Source organism: Bombina bombina, chromosome 3 (assembly GCF_027579735.1).
Source record: "Bombina bombina isolate aBomBom1 chromosome 3, aBomBom1.pri, whole genome shotgun sequence".
NCBI lineage: Eukaryota > Metazoa > Chordata > Amphibia > Anura > Bombinatoridae > Bombina > Bombina bombina.
In genome coordinates this window covers 415,277,076-415,304,440 of record NC_069501.1, presented here as the reverse complement: position 1 = coordinate 415,304,440, position 27,365 = coordinate 415,277,076, and the positions used below count along the sequence as shown (strand labels likewise).

General features: G+C 38.8%; 1 protein-coding gene across 1 annotated transcript in view; it reads left to right on the top strand.

Annotated features, from left to right (window-relative positions):
* Positions 1 to 27,365, top strand: part of CDK18 (cyclin dependent kinase 18) — a 455,832-nt gene that overhangs the window by 225,776 nt on the left and 202,691 nt on the right. Inside the window, exons 4-5 of the mRNA XM_053706616.1 lie at positions 7,660 to 7,776; positions 22,456 to 22,512. Of these exons, the coding sequence (XP_053562591.1) occupies positions 7,660 to 7,776; positions 22,456 to 22,512 (174 nt within the window). The remainder of the gene's footprint in view (positions 1 to 7,659; positions 7,777 to 22,455; positions 22,513 to 27,365) is intronic.

Genomic DNA, 27,365 nt, shown 5'->3' with positions numbered 1-27,365 from the left:
GCTCTGTTTTAAACACTGAAGAGCAAGAGGGCGCTGATGATAACTGTTCTGACATACCCTCACACCAATCTCAAGGGGCCATGAGGGAGGTTTTGTCTGATGGAGAAATCTCAGATTCAGGAAAAATTTCTCATCAAGCTGAACCTGATGTTGTGACATTTAAATTTAAATTAGAACATCTCCGCGCACTGCTTAAGGAGGTGTTATCTACTCTGGATGATTGTGACAATTTGGTCATTCCAGAGAAATTATGTAAGATGGACAAGTTCCTAGAGGTTCCGGTGCCCCCCGATGCTTTTCCTATACCCAAGCGGGTGGCGGACATAGTAAATAAATAGTGGGAAAAGCCCGGCATACCTTTTGTTCCCCCCCCCTATATTTAAGAAATTATTTCCTATAGTCGACCCCAGAAAGGACTTATGGCAGACAGTCCCCAAGGTCGAGGGGGCGGTTTCTACTCTAAACAAACGCACTACTATTCCTATCGAAGATAGTTGTGCTTTCAAAGATCCTATGGATAAAAAATTAGAGGGTTTGCTTAAAAAGATTTTTGTACAGCAAGGTTACCTTCTACAACCAATTTCATGCATTGTTCCTGTCACTACGGCAGCGTGTTTCTGGTTCGAGGAACTAGAAAAGTCGCTCAGTAAAGAATCTTCGTATGAGGAGGTTATGGACAGAGTTCAAGCACTTAAATTGGCTAACTCTTTTGTTTTAGACGCCGCTTTGCAATTAGCTAGATTAGCGGCGAAAAATTCAGGGTTTGCTATCGTGGCGCGCAGAGCGCTTTGGCTAAAGTCTTGGTCAGCGGATGTGTCTTCCAAGACAAAATTGCTTAACATTCCTTTCAAAGGTAAAACATTATTTGGACCAGATTTGAAAGAGATTATTTCAGACATCACTGGGGGAAAGGGCCACGCCCTCCCACAGGATAGGTCTTTTAAGGCTAAAAATAAGCCTAATTTTTGTCCCTTTCGCAGAAACGGACCAGCCTCTAATTCTGCATCCTCTAAGCAAGAGGGTAATACTTCACAACCCAAACCAGCCTGGAAACCAATGCAAGGCTGGAACAAGGGTAAGCAGGCCAAGAAGCCTACCACTGCTACCAAAACAGCATGAAGGGATAGCCCCCGATCCGGGACCGGATCTAGTGGGGGGCAGACTCTCTCTCTTTGCTCAGGCTTGGGCAAGAGATGTTCAGGATCCTTGGGCGCTAGAAATAGTTTCTCAAGGTTATCTCCTGGAATTCAAGGAACTACCCCCAAGGGGAAGGTTCCACAGGTCTCACTTATCTTCAAACCAAATAAAGAGACAGGCATTCTTACATTGTGTAGAAGACCTGTTAAAGATGGGAGTGATACATCCAGTTCCAATAAGAGAACAAGGAATGGGATTTTATTCCAATCTGTTCATAGTTCCCAAAAAAGAGGGAACATTCAGACCAATTTTGGATCTGAAGATCCTAAACAAATTTCTCAGGGTACCATCGTTCAAAATGGAAACTATTCGAACGATCCTACCCACCATCCAGGAAAGTCAATTTATGACTACCGTGGATTTAAAGGATGCGTACCTACATATTCCTATCCACAAGGAACATCATCAGTTCCTAAGGTTCGTTTTTCTGGACAAGCATTACCAGTTTGTGGCACTTCCATTCGGATTAGCCACTGCTCCAAGGATTTTCACAAAGGTACTAGGGTCCCTTCTAGCGGTTCTAAGACCAAGGGGCATTGCAGTAGTACCTTACTTGGACGACATCCTAATTCAAGCGTCGTCCCTGTCAAAAGCAAAGGCTCATACGGACATCGTCCTAGCCTTTCTCAGATCTCACGGATGGAAGGTGAACAAAGAAAAAAGTTCTCTGTCCCCGTCTACAAGAGTTCCCTTCTTGGGAACAATAATAGATTCCTTAGAAATGAGGATTTTTCTGACAGAGGTCAGAAAATCAAAACTTCTAAGCTCTTGTCAAGTACTTCATTCTGTTCCTCGTCCTTCCATAGCGCAGTGCATGGAAGTAATAGGATTGATGGTTGCAACAATGGACATAGTTCCTTTTGCACGAATTCATCTAAGACCATTACAACTGTGCATGCTCAGACAGTGGAATGGGGATTATACAGACTTGTCTCCGATGATTCAAGTAGATCAAAAGACCAGAGATTAACTCCGTTGGTGGCTGACCCTGGACAATCTGTCACAGGGAATGAGCTTCCGCAGACCAGAGTGGGTCATTGTCATGACCGACGCCAGTCTAGTGGGCTGGGGCACGGTCTGGGAATCCCTGAAAGCTCAGGGTCTATGGTCTCGGGAAGAGTCTCTTCTCCCGATAAACATTCTGGAACTGAGAGCGATATTCAATGCTCTCAGAGCTTGGCCTCAACTAGCAAAGGCCAAATTCATAAGGTTTCAATCAGACAACATGACGACCGTCGCATATATCAATCATCAGGGGGGAACAAGGAGTTCCCTGGCGATGAAAGAAGTGACCAAGATAATTCAATGGGCGGAGGATCACTCCTGCCACTTGTCTGCGATCCACATCCCAGGAGTGGAAAATTGGGAAGCGGATTTTCTGAGTCGTCAGACATTCCATCCGGGGGAGTGGGAACTCCATCCAGAAATCTTTGCCCAAATAACTCATTTATGGGGCATTCCAGACATGGATCTGATGGCGTCTCGTCAGAACTTCAAGGTTCCTTGCTACGGGTCCAGATCCAGGGATCCCAAGGCGACTCTAGTAGATGCACTAGTAGCACCTTGGACCTTCAACCTAGCTTATGTATTCCCACCGTTTCCTCTCATTCCCAGGCTGGTAGCCAGGATCAATCAGGAGAGGGCCTCGGTGATCTTGATAGCTCCTGCGTGGCCACGCAGGACTTGGTATGCAGACCTGGTGAATATGTCATCGGCTCCACCATGGAAGCTACCTTTGAGACAGGACCTTCTTGTTCAGGGTCCATTTGAACATCCAAATCTGGTTTCCCTCCAACTGATGGCTTGGAGATTGAACGCTTGATTTTATCAAAGCGTGGGTTTTCAGATTCTGTAATAGATACTCTGATTCAGGCTAGGAAGCCTGTAACTAGAAAAATTTACCATAAAATATGGAAAAAATATATCTGTTGGTGTGAATCCAAAGGATTCCCATGGAACAAGATAAAAATTCCTAAGATTCTATCCTTTCTACAAGAAGGTTTGGAGAAAGGATTATCTGCAAGTTCTCTAAAGGGACAGATCTCTGCTTTATCTGTTTTACTTCACAAAAGACTGGCAGCCGTGCCAGATGTTCAAGCATTTGTTCAGGCTCTGGTTAGGATCAAGCCTGTTTACAGACCTTTCACTCCTCCCTGGAGTCTAAATCTAGTTCTTTCAGTTCTTCAAGGGGTTCCGTTTGAACCTTTACATTCCATAGATATTAAGTTACTATCTTGGAAAGTTTTGTTTTTAGTTGCAATTTCTTCTGCTAGAAGAGTTTCAGAGTTATCTGCTCTGCAGTGTTCTCCGCCCTATCTGGTGTTCCATGCAGATAAGGTGGTTTTGCGTACTAAGCCTGGTTTTCTTCCGAAAGTTGTTTCTAACAAAAATATTAACCAGGAGATAGTTGTACCTTCTTTGTGTCCGAATCCAGTTTCAAAGAAGGAACGTTTGTTACACAATTTGGACGTAGTCCGTGCTCTAAAATTCTATTTAGAGGCTACTAAAGATTTCAGACAAACATCTTCCTTGTTTGTTGTTTATTCTGGTAAAAGGAGAGGTCAAAAAGCGACTTCTACCTCTCTTTCCTTTTGGCTTAAAAGCATTATCCGATTGGCTTATGAGACTGCCGGACGGCAGCCTCCCGAAAGAATCACAGCTCACTCCACTAGGGCTGTGGCTTCCACATGGGCCTTCAAGAACGAGGCTTCTGTTGACCAGATATGTAAGGCAGCGACTTGGTCTTCACTGCACACTTTTGCCAAATTTTACAAATTTGATACTTTTGCTTCTTCGGAGGCTATTTTTGGGAGAAAGGTTTTGCAAGCTGTGGTTCCTTCCGTTTAGGTGACCTGATTTGCTCCCTCCCTTCATCCGTGTCCTAAAGCTTTGGTATTGGTTCCCACAAGTAAGGATGACGCAGTGGACCGGACACACCAATGTTGGAGAAAACAGAATTTATGCTTACCTGATAAATTACTTTCTCCAACGGTGTGTCCGGTCCACGGCCCGCCCTGGTTTTTTAATCAGGTCTGATGAATTATTTTCTCTAACTACAGTCACCACGGTATCATATGGTTTCTCCTATATATATATTTCCTCCTGTCCGTCGGTCGAATGACTGGGGTGGGCGGAGCCTAGGAGGGATCATGTGACCAGCTTTGCTGGGACTCTTTGCCATTTCCTGTTGGGGAAGAGAATATCCCACAAGTAAGGATGACGCCGTGGACCGGACACACTGTTGGAGAAAGTAATTTATCAGGTAAGCATAAATTCTGTTTTTTACTTCTGTGATGACCCCCTGATCACATGACTTATTATCTATTGACTTGCATTTTAGCCAATTAGTGCTGTGCTGTTCTGACGGGCGTGAGCACAATGTTATCTATATGACTCACATGAACTAGCAGTCTCCTGTTGTGAAAAGCAAATAAAAAAGGATGTGATAAGAGGCTGTCTGTAGTGGCTTAGAAACAGGCAGTAATTTAGAGGGTTAAATGTTGTTAAGTATATTAATATAACAATGTTGGTTGCGCAAAGCTGGGGAATGGGTAGTAAAGGCGTTATCTATCTTTAAACAATAACAATTTTAGTGTTGACTGTCCCTTTAAATGGCAGCAGTTTTGCAGCAATGTTATTCATTAGCAAGAGCACTAGATGTCTGTGCTATTTCCAGTCATGTAGTGCTTCAGGCATGTGCATGGTAACTACCTAGGTATCTCTTTGACAAAGAATAACACGAAAACAAAGCAAATATGAAAATATAAGTAAATTAGAAACTTTTTTTTTAAAATATATTCTCTATCTGAATAATGAAAGAAAAATTTTGGGTTTTATGTCCCTTTAAAAATAAAATTTTCTAACAAAATAATTTTACATTAAAATGTTCCTTTTGAATGTTCTGAAAAATATTGGTATCCTATTTAATTTCATGAACAAAGATTGGTAGTTTGGTATTGCTCACTGAAGTATATTAGCTCTGTGTCCACTCCAGCCTTCCCAAGCTCAAGAAGTTACCCAGGGGCTCTGTTACCAGAGATAATGTTAGAAATTAATTCAGCATCACCTATTTTTTCCACTGTTTTGTTAGCGAACGTTCCTGCCATTATCATCTATACATGATATCTCACACTTCAAAAGGGAACTGCCAGCAACATGGAAAAACATTAACTCAACAATTCTAAAATGGTTTATGTAAATGTTTGTTATTAGAAAATATAAAATGAGAATGTTTGTACGGCAGTAATGGTAAACTGTGTGTTTTAGTGCAACAAGAAAAGAAATGGTCTAACTTAATAGAATAGAAAGGTAAAAATTGAAATGTGCATGGGGGTTTTTTAATTTTAAATATGAGCATATAAGCAATTTACGTCACTTAGTAAAAATTATTATAGTAAACAATATCAGTGTTTTTCAGCAGCATATGCACATATGCTGTGTGGGCCCATGCACTAGGATTCAAACACTACACTTTCTCAGAGAGCAATGGCTTGTATGACACAAATTAAGTCTTCACAGACACAGGCCCAGATTTAAAGGGACACTCAAGTCAAAATTACATTTTCATGATTCAGATAGAGCATGCAATTTTAAACAACTTTCCAATTTACTTACATTAAAGGGACACTGAAACCAAATTTTTTCTTTTGTGATTCAGATAGAGCATTCAATTTTAAGCAACTTTCTAATTTACTCCTATTATCCAATTTTCTTCATTTTCTTGGTATCTTCATTTGAAATGCAAGAATGTAAGTTTAGATGCCGGCCCATTTTTGGTGAACAACCTGGGTTGTCCTTTCTGATTGGTGGATAAATTCATCCACCAATAAAAAGTGCTGTCCATAGTTCTGAACCCAAAAAAGCTTAGCTGCCTTCTTTTTCAAATAAAGATAGCAAGAGAATGAAGAAAAATTGATAATAGTATTAATTAGAAACTTGCTTAAAATTTAATGCTCTATCTGAATCACGAAAGAAAAAATTTGGGTTCAGTTTCCCTTTAACAAAATGTGCACAGTATTTTTATATTTACACTTTTTGAGTCACCAGCTCCTTCTGACCATGTGCATAGAATATACGCATATGCATTTGTGATTGGCTGATGACTGTCACATGGTACAGGGGGAGTGGAAGACATAACTTTGAAATTTTGTAAGAAAAAAATCACAGCCTCACAGCATATGTACGTATGCCACAGAAAAACAGTAATAACATTTACTGGAATCATTTTGCTAATGAAATTATATTGCAAAAATATTTCTATTAAAAATTGAAATGCACTCGTGCACATTTATATTTTGATCTTTCTATCCCTTTAAAAGGACAGAAAACACTAACATATCTATCATGTATACAAAACAGCACTATATAAACGTTAAAAATATTGATTATTGATATAGTTAAAGTTGTTTATTTTGATTTTTAAGCTAACAGGGAGTGAGACTTTGAGGTTGTAATATAAAATATTTAAAGGGACATTCCAGCCAAGATTGAAATCCACACAGGTGCATTTCAGTTTTCAATATAAGCATTTTTGTAACATACACGTATGAGCAAAAATGCTTCTACTGAAAGCTATAGCTGTTTCAAAAGTGTACTTAAGTATGCTCTGTGCACCAGCATTTTAAACACAACACATGCTCAGAGAGCCTAAGGTGCTTGTACCATCTGGAAATGACTCAATTTGTTAATTTGTGACATGAAACAAGACCCACTGATGTTCTGAGCAGCTGTAGTATTTAAAATGCTGGTGCTTCACATGCATATGCAGAGAAAAATGTGAACACTAAAACAGTGATAAGTTTTACTAGATGTATGTTTGCCAATACACGTACTGTATATTGCAAATATGTTTCTATTCAAAGATGTAATCCATATATGTGCATTTAGATTTTGACCGGAATGTCCCTTTAATTGTATGTAGTAATACAACTTTGCAAAATATTATCATTATTTTTTTTTTTTTCCTTTTTCCCGTAATTTAACTGGCAACGAAGTCAAAATTAAACTTAGCTGGAATGGATAGAGCATGCAATTTTACGCAACAGTCCAATTTACTTCTATAATCAATTTTGCTTTGTTAAAGAGTGAGTTCAAGAGCATGCATTTCAGGCAATTAGTGCTGACTCTTACTCCACGTGCATGAGCACAATGTTATTTATATGATACACATGAACTAATGCCCTCTAGCTGTGAAAAACTATTAAATGCATTCAGATAAGAGGCGGCCTTCAAGGGCTTAGAAATTAGCATATGGGCCTACCTAGGTTTAGCATTCAACAAAGAATACCAAAAGAACAAAGCAAATTTGATGATTAAAGTAAATTAGAAAGTTGTTTAAAATGACGTTAAAATGACGTCCTCTCTGAATCATGAAAGTTTAATTTGTACTTTACTATCCCTTTTAGGTATTTCAGTCTGAACTGTAATAGGCGACTATAATTTTGTATTTATTTATTGTTGCAGGGTGTAAGTAAAAAGCTTTCTCTGCCTACACGTCCTGAAATCCTGACTAAGCTTCAGATGAGCAGTCCAGAGGATGAACATAAGCCCACAAGCCGACTGTCTAGGAGGGCGTCCCTGGTAACCGAAAACAATGAATTCCTATTGCACATAAATTGTTTGTCCTGACTGACTGATGTATGGTTCACTGGAATTTAGGGAAACTTACGGCCAGATTACGAGTTTTTCATTTTGAGCTGTGCGGTGCTAACGAGCAGTTTTGTCTCACCGCTCACTTTCCTACAGCGCTGGTATTACAGGTTTATACAAACCCGGCGTTAAAAGACAAGAAGTGAGCATTGAGCAAAATTTTGCTCCTTACCGCACTCCAATACCAGCGCTGCTTAAGTCAGCGGTGAGCTGGTCGTACGTGCTCGTGCACGATTTCCCCATAGGAATCAACGGGGAGAGCCGGCTGAAAAAAAGTCTCACACCTGCAAAAAAGCAGCGTAAAATTCAGTAACGCAGCCCCATTTATTCCTAAGGGGAAAGAAAATGTATGTCTACACCTAACACCCTAACATGAACCCCGAGTCTAAACACCCCTAATCTTACACTTATTAACCCCTAATCTAGCCCCCGACATCGCCGACACCTATTATATTTTTTAACCCCTAATCTGCCGCTCCGGACACAGCCGCCACCTACATTATAGTTATGAACCCCTAATCTGCTGTCCCCCAACATCGCGCCACCTACATTATACTTATTAACCCCTAATCTGCCGCCCCCAATGTCGCAGCAACCTACCTACACTTATTAACCCCTAATCTGCCGCAACCAACGTCGCCGCCACTATACTAAATGTATTAACCCCTAAACTTAAGTCTAACCCTAACCCTAACACCCCCTAACTTAAATATAATTAAAATACATCTAAATAAAATTACTATAATTAACTAAATTATTCCTATTTAAAACCAAATACTTACCTATAAAATAAACCCTAAGAGAGCTACAATATAACTAATAGTTACATTGTATCTAGCTTAGGGTTTATTTTTATTTTACAGGCATAACTATTTAATAAATACCTAGCTAAAATAAATACAAAAGTACTTGTTAAATAAAACCTAACCTAAGTTACAATAACACCTAACACTATACTATAATTAAATAAATTAACTAAATTAAATACAATTACCTAAATTAAATTAAATTAGCTAAAGTACAAAAAAACAAACACTAAATTACAGAAAATAATAAACAAATTACAGATATGTAAACTAATTGCACCTAATCTAATAGCCCTATCAAAATAAAAAAGCCCCCCCAAAATAAAAAAAAACCCTAGCCTAAACTAAACTATCAATAGCCCTTAAAAGGGCCTTTTGCGGGGCATTGCCCCAAAGAAATCAGCTCTTTTACCTGTAAAAAAAAAATACAAACACCCCCAACAGTAAAACCCATCACCCACACAACCAACCCCCCAAATAAAATACTATCTAAAAAACCTAAGCTCCCCATTGCCCTGAAAAGGGCATTTGGATGGGCATTGCCCTTAAAAGGGCAGTTAGCTCTTTCACGGCCCAAACCCTAATCTAAAAATAAAACCCACCCAATACACCCTTAAAAAAACCTAACACTAACCCCCTGAAGATCGACTTACAGTTCTGAAGACCCGACATCCATTCTCAAGGAAACGGCACAACTCTTCATCCAACCGGGCCGAAGTCCTCAACGAAGCCGGGAGAAGTCTTCATCCAAGCCGGGCGAAGTGGTCCTCCAGTCGGGCAGAAGTCTTCATCCAAACGGCATCTTCTATCTTCATCCATCCGACGCGGAGCAGCTCCATCTTCAAGACATCCAGCGCGGAGCATCCTCTTCAAACGACGGCTTCTTACTGAATGACAGTCCCTTTAAGTGACATCATCCAAGATGGCGTCCCTTAGATTCCGATTGGCTGATAGAATTCTGTCAGCTAATCGGAATTAAGGTAGAAAATATCCTATTGGCTGATGCAATCAGCCAATAGGATTGAGCTCACATTCTATTGGCTGATTGGAACAGCCAATAGAATGCGAGCTCAATCCTATAGACTAATTGGATTAGCCAATAGGATTGAACTTCAATCCTATTGGCTGATTGCATCAGCCAATAGGATTTTTTCTACCTTAATTCCGATTGGCTGATAGAATTCTATCAGCCAATCAGAATCTAAGGGATGCTATCTTGGATGACGTCACTTAAAGGAACCGTCATTCAGTAAGAAGCCGTCGTTTGAAGAGGATGCTCGGTGCTGGATGTCTTGAAGATAGAGCCGCTCCGCGTCGGATGGATGAAGATAGAAGATGCCGTCTGGATGAAGACTTCTGCCCATCTGGAGGACCACTTCGCCCGGCTTGGATGAAGACTTCTCCCGGCTTCGTTGAGGACTTCGGCCTGGTTGGATGAAGACTTCTGCCGCTTCCTTGAGGATGGATGTCGGGTCTTCAGAATTGTAAGTCGATCTTCAGGGGTTAGTGTTAGGTTTTCTTAAGGGTGTATTGGGTGGGGTTTTTTTTAGATTAGGGTTTGGGCCGCAAAAGAGCTAACTGCCCTTTTAAGGGCAATGCCCATCCAAATGCCCTTTTCAGGGCAATGGGGAGCTTAGCCTTGTGTTATTGTTAGGTTGTATTTTTTTTTACAGGTAAAAAAGCTGATTTTTGGGGGGCAATGCCCCGCAAAAGGCCCTTTTAAGGGCTATTGATAGTTTAGTTTAGGCTAGGGTTTATTTTTATTTTGGGGGGCTTTTTTTATTTTGATAGGGCTATTAGATTAGGTGTAATTAGTTTAAATATCTGTAATTTGTTTATTATTTTCTGTAATTTAGTGTTTGTTTTTTTGTACTTTAGCTAATTTAATTTAATTTAGGTAATTGTTTTTAATTTAGTTAATTTATTTAATTATAGTGTAGTGTTAGGTGTTATTGTAACTTAGGTTAGGTTTTATTTTACAGGTACCTTTGTATTTATTTTAGCTAGGTAGTTATTAAATAGTCAATAACTATTTAATAACTATTCTACCTGGTTAAAATAAATACTTGCCTGTAAAATAAAAATAAACCCTAAGGTAGCTACAATGTAACTATTAGTTATATTGTAGCTATCTTAGGGTTTATTTTATAGGTAAGTATTTAGTTTTAAATAGGAATAATTTAGTTAATTATAGTAATTTTTATTTAGATGTATTTAAATTATATTTAAGTAAGGGGGTGTTAGGGTTAGGGTTAGACTTAGGTTTAGGGATTAATACATTTAGTATAGTGGCAGCGACGTTGGGGACGGCAGATTAGGGGTTAATAATATTTAACTAATGTTTGCGAAGTGGGAGTGCTGCGGTTTAGGGGTTAATATGTTTATTATAGTTGCTGCGATTTCCGAAGCGGCAGATTAGGGGTTAAAAAATGTATTTTAGTGTTTGCGATGCAGGAGGGCCTCGGTTTAGGGGTTAATAGGTATTTTATGGGTGTTAGTGTACTTTTTAGCACTTTAGTTATGAGTTTTATGTTACGGCGTTGTACCAAAAAATACGTGAGGACTCTTGACGGGGTAGAGTGTACCCCTCACTTTGTAATACCGGCGCTATGGAAGTCCCATTGAAAATAAACTTTACGAAGTTTACGTAAGTCGTTTTGCGGTAAGGCCAAAAAAGTGTGCGGTGACCCTAAACCTTCAAGACTCGTAATAGCAGCGGGCATAAAAAAGCAGCGTTAGGACCTCTTAACGCTGCTTTTTTTACCCTTACGCACAACTCGTAATCTAGCCGATACAAATCATTATATTAGTCTGATCTCTAATTAATACTGTTTGCTTTTCTGCAAGAAATTCTTGGAGTATAATTAAAAAAAAAATTATACATTTATGATCTTTGAGGATATTGTTACAAGTTTTTTTAAAAAGTTTTACACTGCACTAAAAAGGCAAAACTCCATATTGCTGATTTACTTATAGAGCCATTAAAGTAATTTTTATGCATAATATAATATAATCAGTTAAGCACTGCATTTCAAAAGATCTTCAGTATAACAAACAAATTGCTCTCCTTTTTCATTTTAAAATATTTTTTTATTAGTTTTTCAAACAAAAGAATAATAAAACTAGTTACGTGTATGTAATTCTATGGACACAGTAATATAATATAAGTAGCTCTCTCATCCCAATAAGTTGTTACTGTTTAATAACTATTTTTTTATGAAAGGAATCAGTAGTAACCTACATCTAAGCTACTTTTTCCAAAGTATTTAATCTTAGCAAGTTCTTCAGACCAATTAGGTCTCTCCTATCTTCCTATACATGTTCTTGTCGTTGTACAAGTTATTCTTATGATTGTATTGATATGGGAGTTAAATTCTTTAATACATTTATGTAGGAGGGCTTATGAAAGCGTAAGGGCCAATGCACTATCTAGAAGTTCACTTAAAGGGACACTGAACCCAAATTTTTTCTTTTGTGTTTCAGATAGAGCATTCAATTTTAAGCAACTTTCTAATTTACTCCTTTTTTTAAATTTTCTTCATTCTCTTGGTATGTTTATTTGAAAAGCAAGAAGGTAAGTTTAGATGCCGGCCCATTTTTGGTGAACAACCTGTGTTGTCCTTGCTGATTGGACAGTACCAATAAACAAGTGCTTTCCATGGTCTGCACCAAAAATTTGCTGGCTCCTTAGCTTAGATGTCTTCTTTTCAAATAAAGATAGCAAGAGAACGAAGAAAATTGATAATAGAAGTAAATTAGAAAGTTGCTTAAAATTGCATGCTCTATCTGAATAATGAAATAAAAAAATTGGGTTGAGTATCCCTTTAAGAATGCTGACAGAGGGTCCCATATCCCTTTAATCTTAGGAGAGCTCCACCACATGTGTAGATACGTTTATTCCTCCTGACAACCTCAGTAACACTTCCTGTTGCCCCCCTCTATTAGAATGGTAATCTTATCTTATTTGCTGTGTGCTATAAGGTCCAAATAAAACTCTATTTTAAGCAATCAAACTATAGAAAAAGGCAGTACGCAATAGCATCCTCAGTAAGGTATTATTATTAGTCTAAAATCAGATTTTGTTTAGTTCAATATGAAGGGCATACCCTTCCAATCACATGGTTAATCTGTTTAATATCCCTTTAACAGAGCTTATCAATGATCCCAAAATACTCAACTTTTTTTTACCATGGAGATAAATATTTCAAGGATGACAGTGGTACGCATTAATGATGTTATCAAAGTCTATACTGTATGCTAAAAATGCAGCATGAAGAAAGCGAACAGGGTATCTTATCAATAAATAATTAATACATTAATAGGTAACGTGTGTGTATGAATGAACGTATGTATGTAGTGGACTAGATAGATAAGAGCCTCAACCTTTGAATGTCAAGGTCAGGTAAGTTGCATATTGCTATACAGAAGTGGTGCTTAGCTGTACCAGAAATGCATGTCCCAAGCGATTTGTCTAGTCCAGCTATATGGTATCCAGTCAGCTGTGTCAGTTTTATGCCTCTGATGTCAAGGCCTACAAGATCTCCCTGCCCATGGTATTGTCAATTTACAATGTTGCGGGCCATCCATTTTGAGAGCGGTGAGTGACACGTAGTGGTTAGGTTTAGGGCTACGATTAAACTCTTTGATGTCAAATAGGAGGTTAAACAGATTGTGACTTCCTGGCATCAATAATATTAATGCATGAGTGACAGTGCAGTGGTCACATTACATCACTGTGGACATCGTGGCAACTGCTTTTTAGTAACACACAGTAGATTATATTGCCTACCAATACCTCTCACACAAAAGATTGTTCCTATTTCTCTAACTATATTCTATTTGTATTCCATTGCATTGTATTAGAGAGGTGTGCTTATTGTGTCATACAAAAATAAATAAAGGGTGTAATGTCATTTTCACATTTGCATAAACAGTTAGTATCCTGAAGAAAATAAAAATTGGTTACCACTATTTTAAAGCCTTAGTATTTCAAATCAAACATTTTCTAGAACGTTTCAATTTAAAGGGACATAATACTCATATGCTAAATCACTTGAAACTGATGCAGTATAACTGTAAAAAGCTGACAGGAAAATATCACCTGAGCATCTCTATGTAAAAAAGGAAGATATTTTACCTCATAATCTCCTCAGCTCAGAAGAGTAAGTTCTGTGTAAAAAGTTATACTCAGCTGCTCCCAGCTGCAGGTAAAAATAAAAAAAAAATGAAGAAATGAACAGCAGCCAATCAGCATCAGCAGTGCTGAGGTCATGAACTCTTACTGTGATCTCATGAGATTCGACTTAACTCTCATGAGATTTCATAGTAAGCTTCCTTTACCTGATTGGTGAAATAATATGAGAGTTCACGAGGCTCATCCTTTCAGCTGTCCCAGGACGGACACACTAAAATGCTGCTTAAAAAATCCTTTACAATTGGAGGTGGCTACTGAGGTACTTTTGAGGTAAAACATCTTTCTTTTTTACATAGAGATGTTCAGGAGATATTTTCTAGTCAGCTTTTAACAGCTATGCTGCATCACTTTCAAGTGTTTAAACATTTGGGTATTATGGCCCTTTAAGTACTCTGTTCCACCATATATTTATAAATATAGCAAGGCATAATCATAAACTGTCTAAAAAAAGGTGTCAGCTCTATAATGGACAAACTTGCTATAGTTGCAAAAAAAAGAATACATTTTGCTGTCAAATTGTTAACAGTGCCTATGGTTGTGTGCAATGATTCACATCCAGGGTGTCGGGACACCATGAGATGACAGAGCTTGCAGCTGTGGCAGTCACGCTGGCTAGATCATAAATTGCTTATGGTACTTTGTTTTGAGGAAGAAATAGTCTAGTGGTTTTGAGTAATACTGAGGGGTCTATTCCTTAAGAGGTGAATGGCGGGGAAATTAAACATTTCAATTCCCGTCATTAAAGGGACAGTAAAGTCATAATTAGACATATATGATTTAGACAGAGCACATGATTTTAAACAACTTTCCAATTTACTTATTTTATTTAATTTGCTTCCTTCTCTTGTTATCTTTTGCTGAAAGGTTTATCTAGGTAAGCTCAGGATCAGCAGCAAAGAACCTAGGTTCTAGCTGCTGATTGGTGGCTGCATATATATATATATATATATCAATTGTCATTGGCTCACCCATGTGTTTAGTTAGAAACCAATAGTGTATTGATACTCCTTCAACACATTACACCAAGAGAATTAAGCAAATTCGATAATAGAAGTAAACTGGAAAAAAATTTAAAATTGTATGTTCTACCTAAATCATGAAATAAATGTTTTGGGTTTCATGCCCCTTTAACTGTGCATTATGAAGGGCCAAACCCAGTGAGTATTTCCTGCAAGAAGAGCTGAGGAAACCCTATATATTGCATAGTTAATGTTGTGTACAATTCACCTAAAATAGGAGAATTGCAGCTGCATTATTGCATTGTGCAGGGCTAATTCAGCTCTTCTTGATAATGTATAGTTAAAGATTTCAAGTCACCTACTATTCACCTGCAATTCTTCTCTTTGTGAATAGAACCCTGAGCGCTAATTAAATCTACTCCTTAGTTCCTGCTTTGATTTCTGTCCACTTGTATGATGTTATTGCAAGCTTTGTGATGTAACGGGCATATTATAAATATCTGGGGTGTCACATGATTTAGGAATGAACGCAAAGCATGTTCCCAAAGAAAAAAGCATCTTCAGAACTGGAGAATACTTGGGACAGAAAAGTACCAAACCTACTGTGTGCTTTGCTGTTCATAATTAGTCTTTCAGTTTTGAAAACACCGGGTACCATGTTTATTTATAAAAAGCCGTACTGCCTGTCCAATTAAAATTAGCAATAAAATTGATACTGTCCCTTTAACATTGTCATTTTTTTTTTTGTTGAAATAGACTTTATTGTTTATTTTCTTTTTTTGTTAACAATCATAGACATAAAGAAAACAATACGTTTATAGACAATACACAAGCTTATTTTATAGATATCAAGTTGTAAAGCTTTAGAAGTGTAAAGTACATGTGAACTATATATGTTAAAGAGAATTGGCATCCATTTGTACAGTTAACAGTTTTACAGCTGTTTAAACAAACAGATTCCTATGCAGGAGAAAGAAAAATATCAACTGCTTATGTGTGAGGTCTGGTTGGGAGGTTCCCAAAAATAGCCAATTCCCTTAAAAAAAAGGTGGCCTCTCATCTTATAAAAAAAACAAAAAAAACAATTGACACTTAGGGGCATATTTATCAAGCTCTGTATGGAGCTTGATTCCCCTAGTTTCTGGCGAACCTTCAGGCTCGCCGGAAACAGAAGTTATGAAGCAGCAGTCTAAAGACCGCTGCTTCATAACTTGTCCACCTGCTCTGAGGCAGCGGACAGAAATTAACCCGATCGAATACGACACCCCCTGCTAGCGGACGATTGGCTGTGAATCTGCCGGGGGGTGGCATTGCACCAGCAGGTTACAAGAACTGCTGTCTGTGTATGCTGTCTGCATTTATCGATGTGCGGTGGACATGATACGCTACTTCGTATCATGTCTGCTCGCACATTGATAAATATGCCCCTTAGAATTATGTGTTTTTTTAAATTCTATATATGTAATCCACGGTTCCCATATTTGAAGATATTCATCTCTGCTATCTAAAATTACCGAAGCCAGATTGGCTGTCTCAGAATATTACTTGCTCTTATTTTCAATAATAACGAAATTAGGGACTTACGATTTTCAAAATTTTGCGATACCAGAATGCACTGCCATACACATCATAGCAATTAGGTTTATTTGTAGATTTGGATAATCCTTGAATGGGTACCCTTGTTTAAAGGGGAAAAACAAATCACTTTGCACTTTAAAGAGACGTAAAAGTCAAAATTGAAATGCACATGAATTTATTTCAGTTTGTATAGAAGTTTTGAATACCCATTAGTAAAAATGCTTCTAGTAAAGAGCATCACTGCTACAATTATAGAGTTTACTGTGCAATGAGCATATGTACATATGCCTTATGCACCTACATTCAAACAGCATGCCTACTCAGAGTGCCTATGTTACTTTGGCGATGACATGCAACCCCCAGCTCTCTGAATGAGGGTGCACAGGACATATGTACGTATTTTCTGTGCACAGTAATAGCAGTGACTGAAACAGTCATAACTTTTGCAAGAAGTATTTTTGCTAATACATATTTATTGCAAAAATGTTTGTATTTATTATTGAAAGAAACGCATAGCATATTTTCCAAGAATTACGTTTCCAAATATGTTTATGGGCATAGGCATCTCCTAACCATATACGGGGGGGGGGGGGCACACAGCTAAAACTAGAGAAAAGACTAACATTTGCCAATTGCAAAGACCTACAAATTAAATAATCAGGTGTGAGGGAGGATCCCAGCTGGGGGACAATACGGAGTGGCAACCACTATTAAGAGTGCCTGTGTGTGTTGGTAAAGAATTCTCCTTTAAGACATTAATTATGACTGCACATCAGTGATTAGGGGCATTTTTAAAAAAAATACATTGTGTAATAGGATCTATTTAGAACCTGAATGTTTGAACCAAGATACTATTTAAATGATGTCATTTTAATTAGTATTATTCTTTCAATAACTAGTTGTTAATCTTCTCAGGTGGAAATAATCTCTGTAGGAAAAAAACTTCCTTTAATGACATTTTACCATACATATTAGCTTTTCAATTAAACACATCGTCTAATCCAGCCCTGAGGTGATACAGTGCTTGAAACATATTGTACTTATGCAAATCAGAAAATAAATGTCAAACAATACGGAAGAGATCAGTGTTTGTTCATACACATCTGGAGAAATTACATTGCCAGAAAAGTTTCTTTACAGAAATTTTAAAGACAAATACACTATTCTCATTTTTAGGGGTAGATTTATTAAAGGTCGAGCGGACATGATTGGCTGTAGTGAATCATGTCCGCTCAACCTCGCTAAATACTGTCGGCATTTAACATAGCACAAGCATTTCTTGTGAAATGCTTGTGCAATGCCATCCCCTGCACACTCGCGGCCAAACTAAAAGGTGGCAGAGAAGTTAAGGAGCAGCGCTTACAACCGCTGCTTCTTAACTTCCATTTCTCGTGGACCAGAAATGATAGGAGTAGAAAGCAGCATCCACCGCTTGATAAATCTACCCCTTAGCCTTTATTGCTTGTCATAGGCCTTTTGAATTAGTACTGTATATATATATTTTTGGTGTTAAACAAAATAACTATAATTTACAGCCTCTGTAAAGTTTTTAAGGTCTCGGAGCCCACAGAAAAATGTAGGTGTGTGTGAGTATGCCTGTATATAAACTATATGGCCAAAAGTATGTGGACACTCCTACTAATAATTATTAAATTCAGGTGTTTTAGCCACATGCCTTGCAAACCCGGTGCTTGCTCTGACCTCATGCAAGAAACCAAGGGTAACACACTTGCATCAGTGATATAACCCCTTGATCTTTTTGGAATGTATGCAATCAATAAATAGATTGAGTCATTGCTATGTAACAGACTCATAACAGTGATTTATCTCCTTGATTGTCTGGAACACAAATGTAACTGCTCCATAAGGGATATTAATAGCTCAATTTATCATCAACGGGCGGACAGGAGCGAACATACCTGACTTATTTTACCATTGCACATGAGCGCTCCTGTGTTTGCAAACAAACCCACCCCCCTTGCCATGCCTTGCACAGCCAATCACAGTCAGACAGGAGCTGTCAAATCTCCCCGGTTGGAAAAAGACCAAGGAGATTGAAATTCTCCCCTTAAGAGGTGGAGAACAGGGCAGGGGAAGCAGAAGTCTGATGACCGCTGCTTGATAAATCCTGACTGCAGGTTCGCTTGTGCAAACCTACAATCAAAGGGGAGAGAAGGGCTTGGTGAATCGAGCCCTGAAAGGGAAGAAGATTGCTGACAAAGTGACAAACGGCCCCTCCAAACTCACCAGCAGCATGCGATCCTGGGCTCTCAGTAATGACGTCAGACAACACAATAGCAATACGGCAGCAAGAAAAAGTGCACACAGACAGGGTGCAATGTCGGATCCAAAGCAGTGAACCAACTGCTGAATCAACATAGTAAATAAAGTTTTCCAGCAGCACAGCAGTGTATTAAAAACAAAAATGTTTATATAAACCTTATTAAAATAGTAAGTAAAAAACAAGGACAAAACTTCTGACGCGTTTCACGCCCCCTAGTGGTGCTTACTCATAAACTGCAGGTGATACACCTGATACCTCCTTATATAGGAGTACCTGGTAATCAACACATTAACTCTTGATTGAACTCTTGATTGCTGAGGCAGCAGGAGTGTTATGGGGTAGTGCAGGTGCACATCCCAAATGTGATAAAAGCATCTATGCTCTCTCTCCTTTCCTTCACCATATAATGAGTTAAAAGGACAGTAAGACAGTAAACACCTTGGGGACGATTTATCAAAGGGCGATCATGTCCGCTGCACATCGATAAATGCAGACAAAATTTGCTGTCCGCATTTATCATTGCACAAGCATTTCACTAGAAATGCTTGTGCAATGCCGCCCCCTGCACATTCGCGGCCAATCGGCCGCTAGCAGGGGATGTCAATCAACCCGATTGTATGCGATTGGGCGGATTGCTGTCCGCCGCCTCAGAGATGGCTGACAAGTTAAGGAGCAGCAGTCTTAAGACCACTGCTTCTTAACACCTGTTTCCAGCAAGTCTGAAGGAAAAACAGCTGCATACTGAGCTTGCCTATTATCACATGCTTTTTACAACAGGAGACTGCTAGTTCATGTGAGCCATATAGATAACTATGTGTTCACTTCACGCCCAAGGAGTTATTTAAGATTTAGCAGTACTAACTGCAAGTCAATAGATAATAAAAACAAAGTCATGTGATCAGGGGGCTGTCAGGAGATGCTTAGATACGAGGTAATAGCAGAGGTAAAAAGTATATTAATATAACTGTTGTTTATGCAAAACTGAGGAATGGGTAATAAAGGGATTAGCTATCTTTTAAAACAATAACCATTCTATTGTAGACTGTCCCTTTAAAGGGACTGTAAAGTCAAAATTAAATGATTCAGATAGAGCTTGCAATTTGAAACAACTTTCAAATGTATTTCTGTTTTCAAATTTGCTTTGTTGTCTTGGTATCTTTTATTGAAGAGTAAAACTAGGTAGGCTCAGAAGAGGCTATGGGGTAGATTTACTAAAGTGCGAGCGGACATGATGCTGCTTCATAACTACTGTTTGCGGAGAGCCTAAAGGCTTGCACGGAAACAGTGCAATCAAGCTCCATTCGGAGTTTGATAATTCGGCCCCTATGAGTGTGCTTGTGTCTTTAGTACTCTGTGACAGGAGTGTTTTGCTACATTGTATAACAAAGCTAGAAATAATGCTGTAAAACACTGCTGCCATAGAGTACTAAAGACATGTGCACACTCCTGAGCTCTTATGTTTAACTCTTCATTAAAACACACCAAGAGAACAAAGCACATTTGAAAACGGGGGTAAATTGGAAAGTTTTTTTAAATTGCATGCTCTATCTAAATTATGAACGTATAATTTTGGCTTTACTGTCCCTTTAAGTCTGCAGACACCAAGGTTAGCCACTGTCATAATGTAAGTATAAAATTATAGTTTTGCAGCTGTTATTAGTAAATCCAATTAGGGAAAGCTGTGTAGCAGGTTTAGCCATGAAAAGTCAGCAGGTGCTCAATTTTCAGAGCTAAATTATAATAATAATAATAATATAAACGCAAAAATAATAGCACTATGAGATAACTTGAGCATCTGAGCGCACAATAGCACTAATATTTTGTAATCTGAGCCAAAATTATGTTAAATAAGATTAAAGGGACAGTAAACATAGAAATTAATGTTACATAATTCTTCACTATTATGTAACATCAATCTAGTGACACCTAAAAAAAAATAAAGAAGTTACCCCTGTGCTTTACCTAGCGTGGGAGCATGCTAATTTAGTTCTGTGATGTGATTGGGTGCGTTGTGATTAGACAGTGCACCCATGATGTGCTTTTACAAGAAACAGGGGAGCAGGGAAGACTGGTGAGGAAGGTAAGGTAAGAACAGTTTTGTCTTTAAAATCCATTATATTTTTACAGATGTCTCTAGGTTAATAATACATAATTCTGCACTTACTGCAGCATTATGTAACATTAAAGGGATACTGAACCCAATTTTTTTCTTTCGCAATTCAGATAGAGCATGCAATTTTAAGCAACTTTCTAATTTACTCCTATTATCAATTTTTCTTCGTTCTCTTGGCATCTTTATTTGAAAATGCAGGAATGTAAGCTTAGGAGCCCGCTCATTTTTGGTTTGGCACCAGGGTTAGCACTTGCTGATTAGTGGCTTCATTTAGCTCTATCTGAGATTTTGGTTCAGTATCCCTTTAATTTCTATGTTTACTGTCCATTTAATGTTTAATTATGTGTAGAAAGCTGCTTTTTATTGTACTTTATTTATTTTGCCTACTTTTCTTGTAATTTAACTAACCAAATAAGAAAAACTTACTCAAGAGGTGTTTTGAAAGGGTGTGTTCTTAGACTGCAAAACATTAAGTTTTAAAATGTTTTTAGATATTTATTATGTATGCAAATCGTTTGTGATATATTGCTTAAAGTGAATGTAAATTTTGATGCTAAAGTGCCCGGTTTTTAAAAATTCAATTAAAAACAGGGGCACTTTAATTCATAAAATTTACATTTCACGAGTGTTGTGAAAAAAAACTTACCTTTTAAACTTGACAGCTGCTCCAGCTTCTCTCGGTGGTCGCAAAGCCATTTCTGACGTGAGAAATGATGTATCGGTCATCCTCCAATCACGGCTTCCCCCCTGGGGAATCAGTGTCTGATTCAACGCCGTGATTGGAAGAAGCCGGATTCCTCATTTTAGACTCAGGAAGAGGCTTTGCGACGGGTGGAGGGAGCTGGAGCGGCTGTCAAGTTTTAAAGGTAAGTTTTTTTTCACAACGAGTGAAATGTAAATTTTGATGAATTAAAGTGCCCCTGTTTTTAATCGAATTTTAAAAAAAACGGGCACTTTAGCATCAAAATTTACATTCACTTTAATTGTTGCTTATACATTTTTATTTCATCTTAAAGAGGGTATTTTAATATGTTACTTTTTTTTTGTTTTTTTTTAAATAAACCAATGTTTTTTCCTGAATAAAATATTTTTTGTTTTGTTTTATGCTGTTATGTTCCTGTACATCAGTAATGTTTTATGAGTTGCTTTTACCAGCCAATAAGCAGTCTGTCCCTAGGGAAACACTATATCAACTAATATTTGTCATCTAAAAATATTTGTATAATGCTTAATTTCCAGTGTTCATATTCATAATTATGACAAAGTGCTCAATTATATTTTAAAGCACATGCCAGCTCTCAAAAGTCATAATAAATATAATTGTGTTTTATTCTTTAAATGTAAAGGTGTTTTATAATTGTATAATTGTTCATTATTTCTGGACAATCAGAATTTAGATACTGTCTAAAATATCATTTGTGTCAGTATCTCTGTGGTGTTTTGTATATGATGATTACTAGTTATTTCATAAACATTTTACTGTACCATCAAGAGGCTTTGTGCTGTAAATACACATTACATTTCTAAATATCATGAGGTAAAATTGTCTTCTTAAGGAAAGTACTGAGATGTAAATAGACACCGAGAATTATGCTATAAAGGATGAATATAGAAAAAAAAGGCTGGTCTCAGCCGGGAGTAGGAAAACACAATAACCTGTGTGTTTATTTTTGCAGTCGGATATTGGTTTCGGGAAATTGGAGACATACGTCAAACTAGACAAGCTGGGAGAGGTGAGCAGATAGATACGGATGAAGGAAAGTAAGCCACAATGATTTGTTTATATTGGGAATGATAAATGTTTTTTGGAGAGCTGTAAGCTGTGATAGATTTATTGTTGACTTGATACCATGACGTATAGCAGTTACCTTATTTATTACCTGAAGGACCAGCATGTCAGACCAGGCTATTAGAGGTCACCAATACAATTATCCTGTATTCATTGGGGGAAAATCTAGAACTATCAAGAGTCTTAATATGTCATTTTCAATGAAAACTGCAGATTGAGAAATAGCACTTAAAATATTAAGTAAATATTCGGCAAACATATATGGAAAGGAGGCTTTTAGTATCATTTTTTTGGCCAAAGCATATGAGTTCACCTCACTTCTTCTAGTTCACCTCACTTCTCCTAGTTGAGGCCTACTCTAATACATATAAATGTATGATGCATTTAAAATCAGTTATACTATGCATGCATACATACCTTTGTGGTATTAGTAACCTATGTACAACATTACTATCCCAATATTAGAGGGACAGTCCCTAATTCTGATCTGAGACAGCCATATCACTTGAATTGCAGGATTTCCCTTAGCCCTGCCCAAGAGCCACCCAGACATGCCTGTTGACTGCCTGGGTATACCTGTAAGTCCGCCCATTATCCACTCTGAACATAACTTTCCAGACACGTCACACGGACCTGCCCACAAAATGGCAATGGGCTCCCTCAACCTCCTGAGTCCCAGATACTCGTCCACATGATACTTTGCCCAGGTTCCTCATGGGTCCATCAGACCTTACCCATGGAATGCCCTGATGCCGCCCATTGTCTGCGCAACCCTGCCCATGGACCACTTGTCGCACCCACAGACTTCCTGAACCTGTGAGTCTCTGGCAAGTGCCCCCCTATAGGAAAATCCTTGAAACATCACTTAAATCAGCCAGGTTTTACAAAGCAGAAAATACAGTTACTATACTTTGGTGAGATTATCTTAGATATCTCATCAGTACTGTGAGAATTTAAAAATACAAGTTTTAGCTTGAGACCAGTGTATCTCACTAAGCAGAGGATTGGATGTAAAGGAGAGAGAAATACATTACAACTTAAAGGGACAGTATACACCACTTTTCATATATCTGCAAGTAATTGACACTACTATATAGAAGAATGTGCACAGATACTGATCTAAAAATACAGTATTAAGCCTTTTAAAAACTTATTTAGAAGCTCCAAGTTTAGCACTGTTGATTAGGTTAGCAGGAACACCCAAGGAAATTGGCTAAATTGGAGACAACCCACCTACCCCCTTCCCTGCATATAAAAAGACAGATTATACAAACAGAAGCCAGCAGTAGACTTGAAAAGTGCGTCTACTTCTGACACAGAGGGGCTTGGTTAGGAGTCTGAAAATCTGTACAATGTTATTAAAAAAATAAGCAAAACTATACATTGTTACAAAAACACTTCCAGATGGGCTATATAAATGGATAATTTACAAAACATTTACGCAAATAAAAATTTGGTGTATAATGGCCCTTTAATGGTCCAAAAAAAGTTTGTGTTGTTTTTCTCCATGCTGGTGATTTTTTTAGAATCAGGCCCTATGTGTTTAACCACTGCAGCTCTGGAGTCGGGATAGACTTATGCTCCTGCGTTGGACGCGGGTTAGTTATCAGTGGCTATGCACGTATGCGGTTTGGGATTGGCTCACATGCCCATATTCAGCTCAGGAAAAGTAGTGCATTGCTGCTCCGGAGGCATCATTAAAAATGTATTTAAGCCTTTTACCTGGGGTTAAATATATTGGGGCCTATTTATCAAGCTGCGTATGGAGCTTGATGCCCCGTGTTTCCGGCAAGCATTCAGGCTCGCCAGAAACACAAATTATGAAGCAGCGGTCTAAAGACCCGAGGCTGCAAATCTGCATGGGGTGGTATTGCACCAGCACTTCTCCAGAACTGCTGGTGCAATGATAAATGCCAAGAGCGTATGCTGTCGGCATTTATCGATGTGCAGCGGACATGATCCGCAATATCGGATCATGTCCGCTCGCACGTTCTTAAAACGCCCCCATAGTTATAGTTAAGCAATAGTGCAATAAGAAAATACATTAACTCATTAAAGTGTCCTCTTCATATTTATTTCCATTTAATGAGCAGCTTAATTCCACTATTCCAATACATCAAGAAGCTGCAAGGGCCTGACAATAACTGTGCAGGATTTTATTATGTATTGAGAGGTGTGCTCTATTTAATACTATGCACACATATCACCCACATTTTAAAAGCAAGTATAATATAATTTTCATAAAAATATACCAAAAAAATTACATTTTACAAAAACCTATTTTGCAAGAGGCTACTGCTGATATTATTTGCCCACTTTAATTCCTCATTTAAAGGGACATGTTACGCAACATAAATTCTAAATGAAAATGCTTTAAGATGTTTACCTGGATTTTTCTTTATTTAAAACTAAGAACAACACACCAGGGTGAGTGCTCTGTGAGCAGTTTACCATTCAGCTACTCTTTCTACTTTGTGATCTTGTGGGATTTCACTATGTGCTTGTGGGATTTCACTATGTGCTTGTGGGATTTCACTATGTGCTTGTGGGATTTTGTAGTAAGGGGGCTTGAGCTGAGGAAGAAAATAAAGTGACTGTGCCTACACATGCACACTCCTTTGCCAGTCCCAGGAAAAGTATTCAAATTAGAAGCTGAAAATCCCTCTATGCTGGGATGTGGCTACTAAGGAAATTTTGAGGTAAAATATCTACCTTTTTACATGTTGATGTTCATGTCATATTTTCTAGTCACTTTCGATATATTTAGCATACTAGTGGGAAAGCCTGCCCAGAGGGCAGTCTATTGTGGTGATGGAATTTTTGGAAAGGGCAGTCTATTGTGGTGACGGAACCACCCTGCCATTTTCGAAATCCACCTGGATGCAGAAAGAATCCACCTGGATGCAGCTTACACTGCATCCAGGGGGATTCCGAAAATGGCAGGGTGGTGAAAGAATCCACCTGGATGCAGCTTACCCTGCCATTTTTGGAATCCTCCTGGATGCAGCTTATGCTGCATCCAGGTAGATTCTGAAAAAAACAGGATGGTGAAAGAATCCATCAAGGTGTATTCTTTCACCACCCCTTTTGCTCTCTCCCCCCCCTCTCTTTTGCTCTCTCTACTCCCTCTCTTTTGCTCTCTCTACTCCCTCTCTTTTGCTCTCTCTACTCCCTCTCTTTTGCTCTCTCTCCCCCCTCTCTTTTGCTCTCTCTCCCCCCTCTCTTTTACTCTCTCTCCCCCTCTCTTTTACTCTCTCTCCCCCCTCTCTTTTACTCTCTCTCCCCCCTCTCTTTTGCTCTCTCTCTCTCCCCCCCCCTCTCTTTTGCTCTCCCCCTCTCTTTTGCTCTCTCTCTCTCCCCTCTCTTTTGCTCTCTCTCTCCCCCTCTCTTTTGCTCTGTCTCTCCCCTGTATTTTGCTCTCTCTCTCCCCCCTCTCTTTTGCTCTTTCTCTCCCCCCTCTCTTTTGCTCTTTCTCTCCCCCCTCTCTTTTGCTCTTTCTCTCCGCCCTCTCTTTTGCTATCTCTCTCCGCCCTCTCTTTTGCTCTCCCCCTCTCTTTTGCTCTCTCTCTCCCCTCTCTTTTGCTCTCTCTCTCCCCTCTCTTTTGCTCTCTCTCTCCCCTCTCTTTTGCTCTCTCCCCCCCCTCTCTTTAGCTCTCTCCCCCCTCTCTTTAGCAATCTGTCTCCCCCTCTCTTTAGCTCTCTCTCCCCCTCTCTTTAGCTCTCTCTCCCCCTCTCTTTAGCTCTCTCGCCCCCTCTCTTTTGCTCTCTCTCCCCCTCTCTTTTGCTCTCTCCCCCTCTCTTTTGCTCTCTCTCCCCCTCTCTTTTGCTCTCTCCCCTCTCATTTTCTTTCTATCTCTCTCCCCTCTCATTTTCTCTCTCTCCCCTCTCATTTGCTCTCTCTCCCCTCTCATTTGCTCTCTCTCCCCTCTCAGTCTATGTGTTGTTAATAAAAAAAAAATTGAACTACAGAAAAAATAAACAAATTATCAAAAATAAAAAAATAAAACCTAATCAAAAACCTATGAAAATATAAAGCCCCCCAAAATAAAAACACCCCCTATCTAATGCTAAAGTGCCAATAGCCCTTAAAAGGGCTTTTTGTAGGGCATTGCTCTAAGTTAAACAGCTCTTTTGCAGTTACCAAAAGTTCTAAGTCCCCCCTAACAGTAAAACCCACCACCCACCAAACCCCCCAAAATAAATAAACCTAACACTAAAAAACCTAAACTATCAATTGCCCTGAAAAGAGCATTTGTATGGGCATTATCATTAAAAGGGCATATTTTCTAGTCACTTTCGATATATTTATCATACTATTGGGAAAGCCTGCCCAGAGGGCAGTCTATTGTGGTGATGGAATTTTCTGAAAGGGCAGTCTATTGTGGTGACGGAACCACCCTGCCATTTTCGAAATCCACCTGGATGCAGAAAGAATCCACCTGGATGCAGCTTACACTGCCATTTTTGGAATCCACCTGGATACAGCTTATGCTGCATCCAGGTAGATTCCAAAAAAAACAGGATGGTGAAAGAATCCATCCAGGTGTATTCTTTCACCACCCCTTTTACTCTCTCTCCGCCCTCTCTTTTGCTGTCTCTCTCCCCACTCTCTTTTGCTCTCCCCCTCTCTTTTGCTCTCTCTCTCTCCCCTCTCTTTTGCTCTCTCTCTCTCCCCTCTCTTTTGCTCTCTCTCTCCCCTATCTTTTGCTCTTTCTCTCCCCCCTCTCTTTTGCTCTTTCTCTCCCCCGTCTCTTTTGCTCTCTCTCTCCCCCCTCTCTTTTGCTCTCCCCCTCTCTT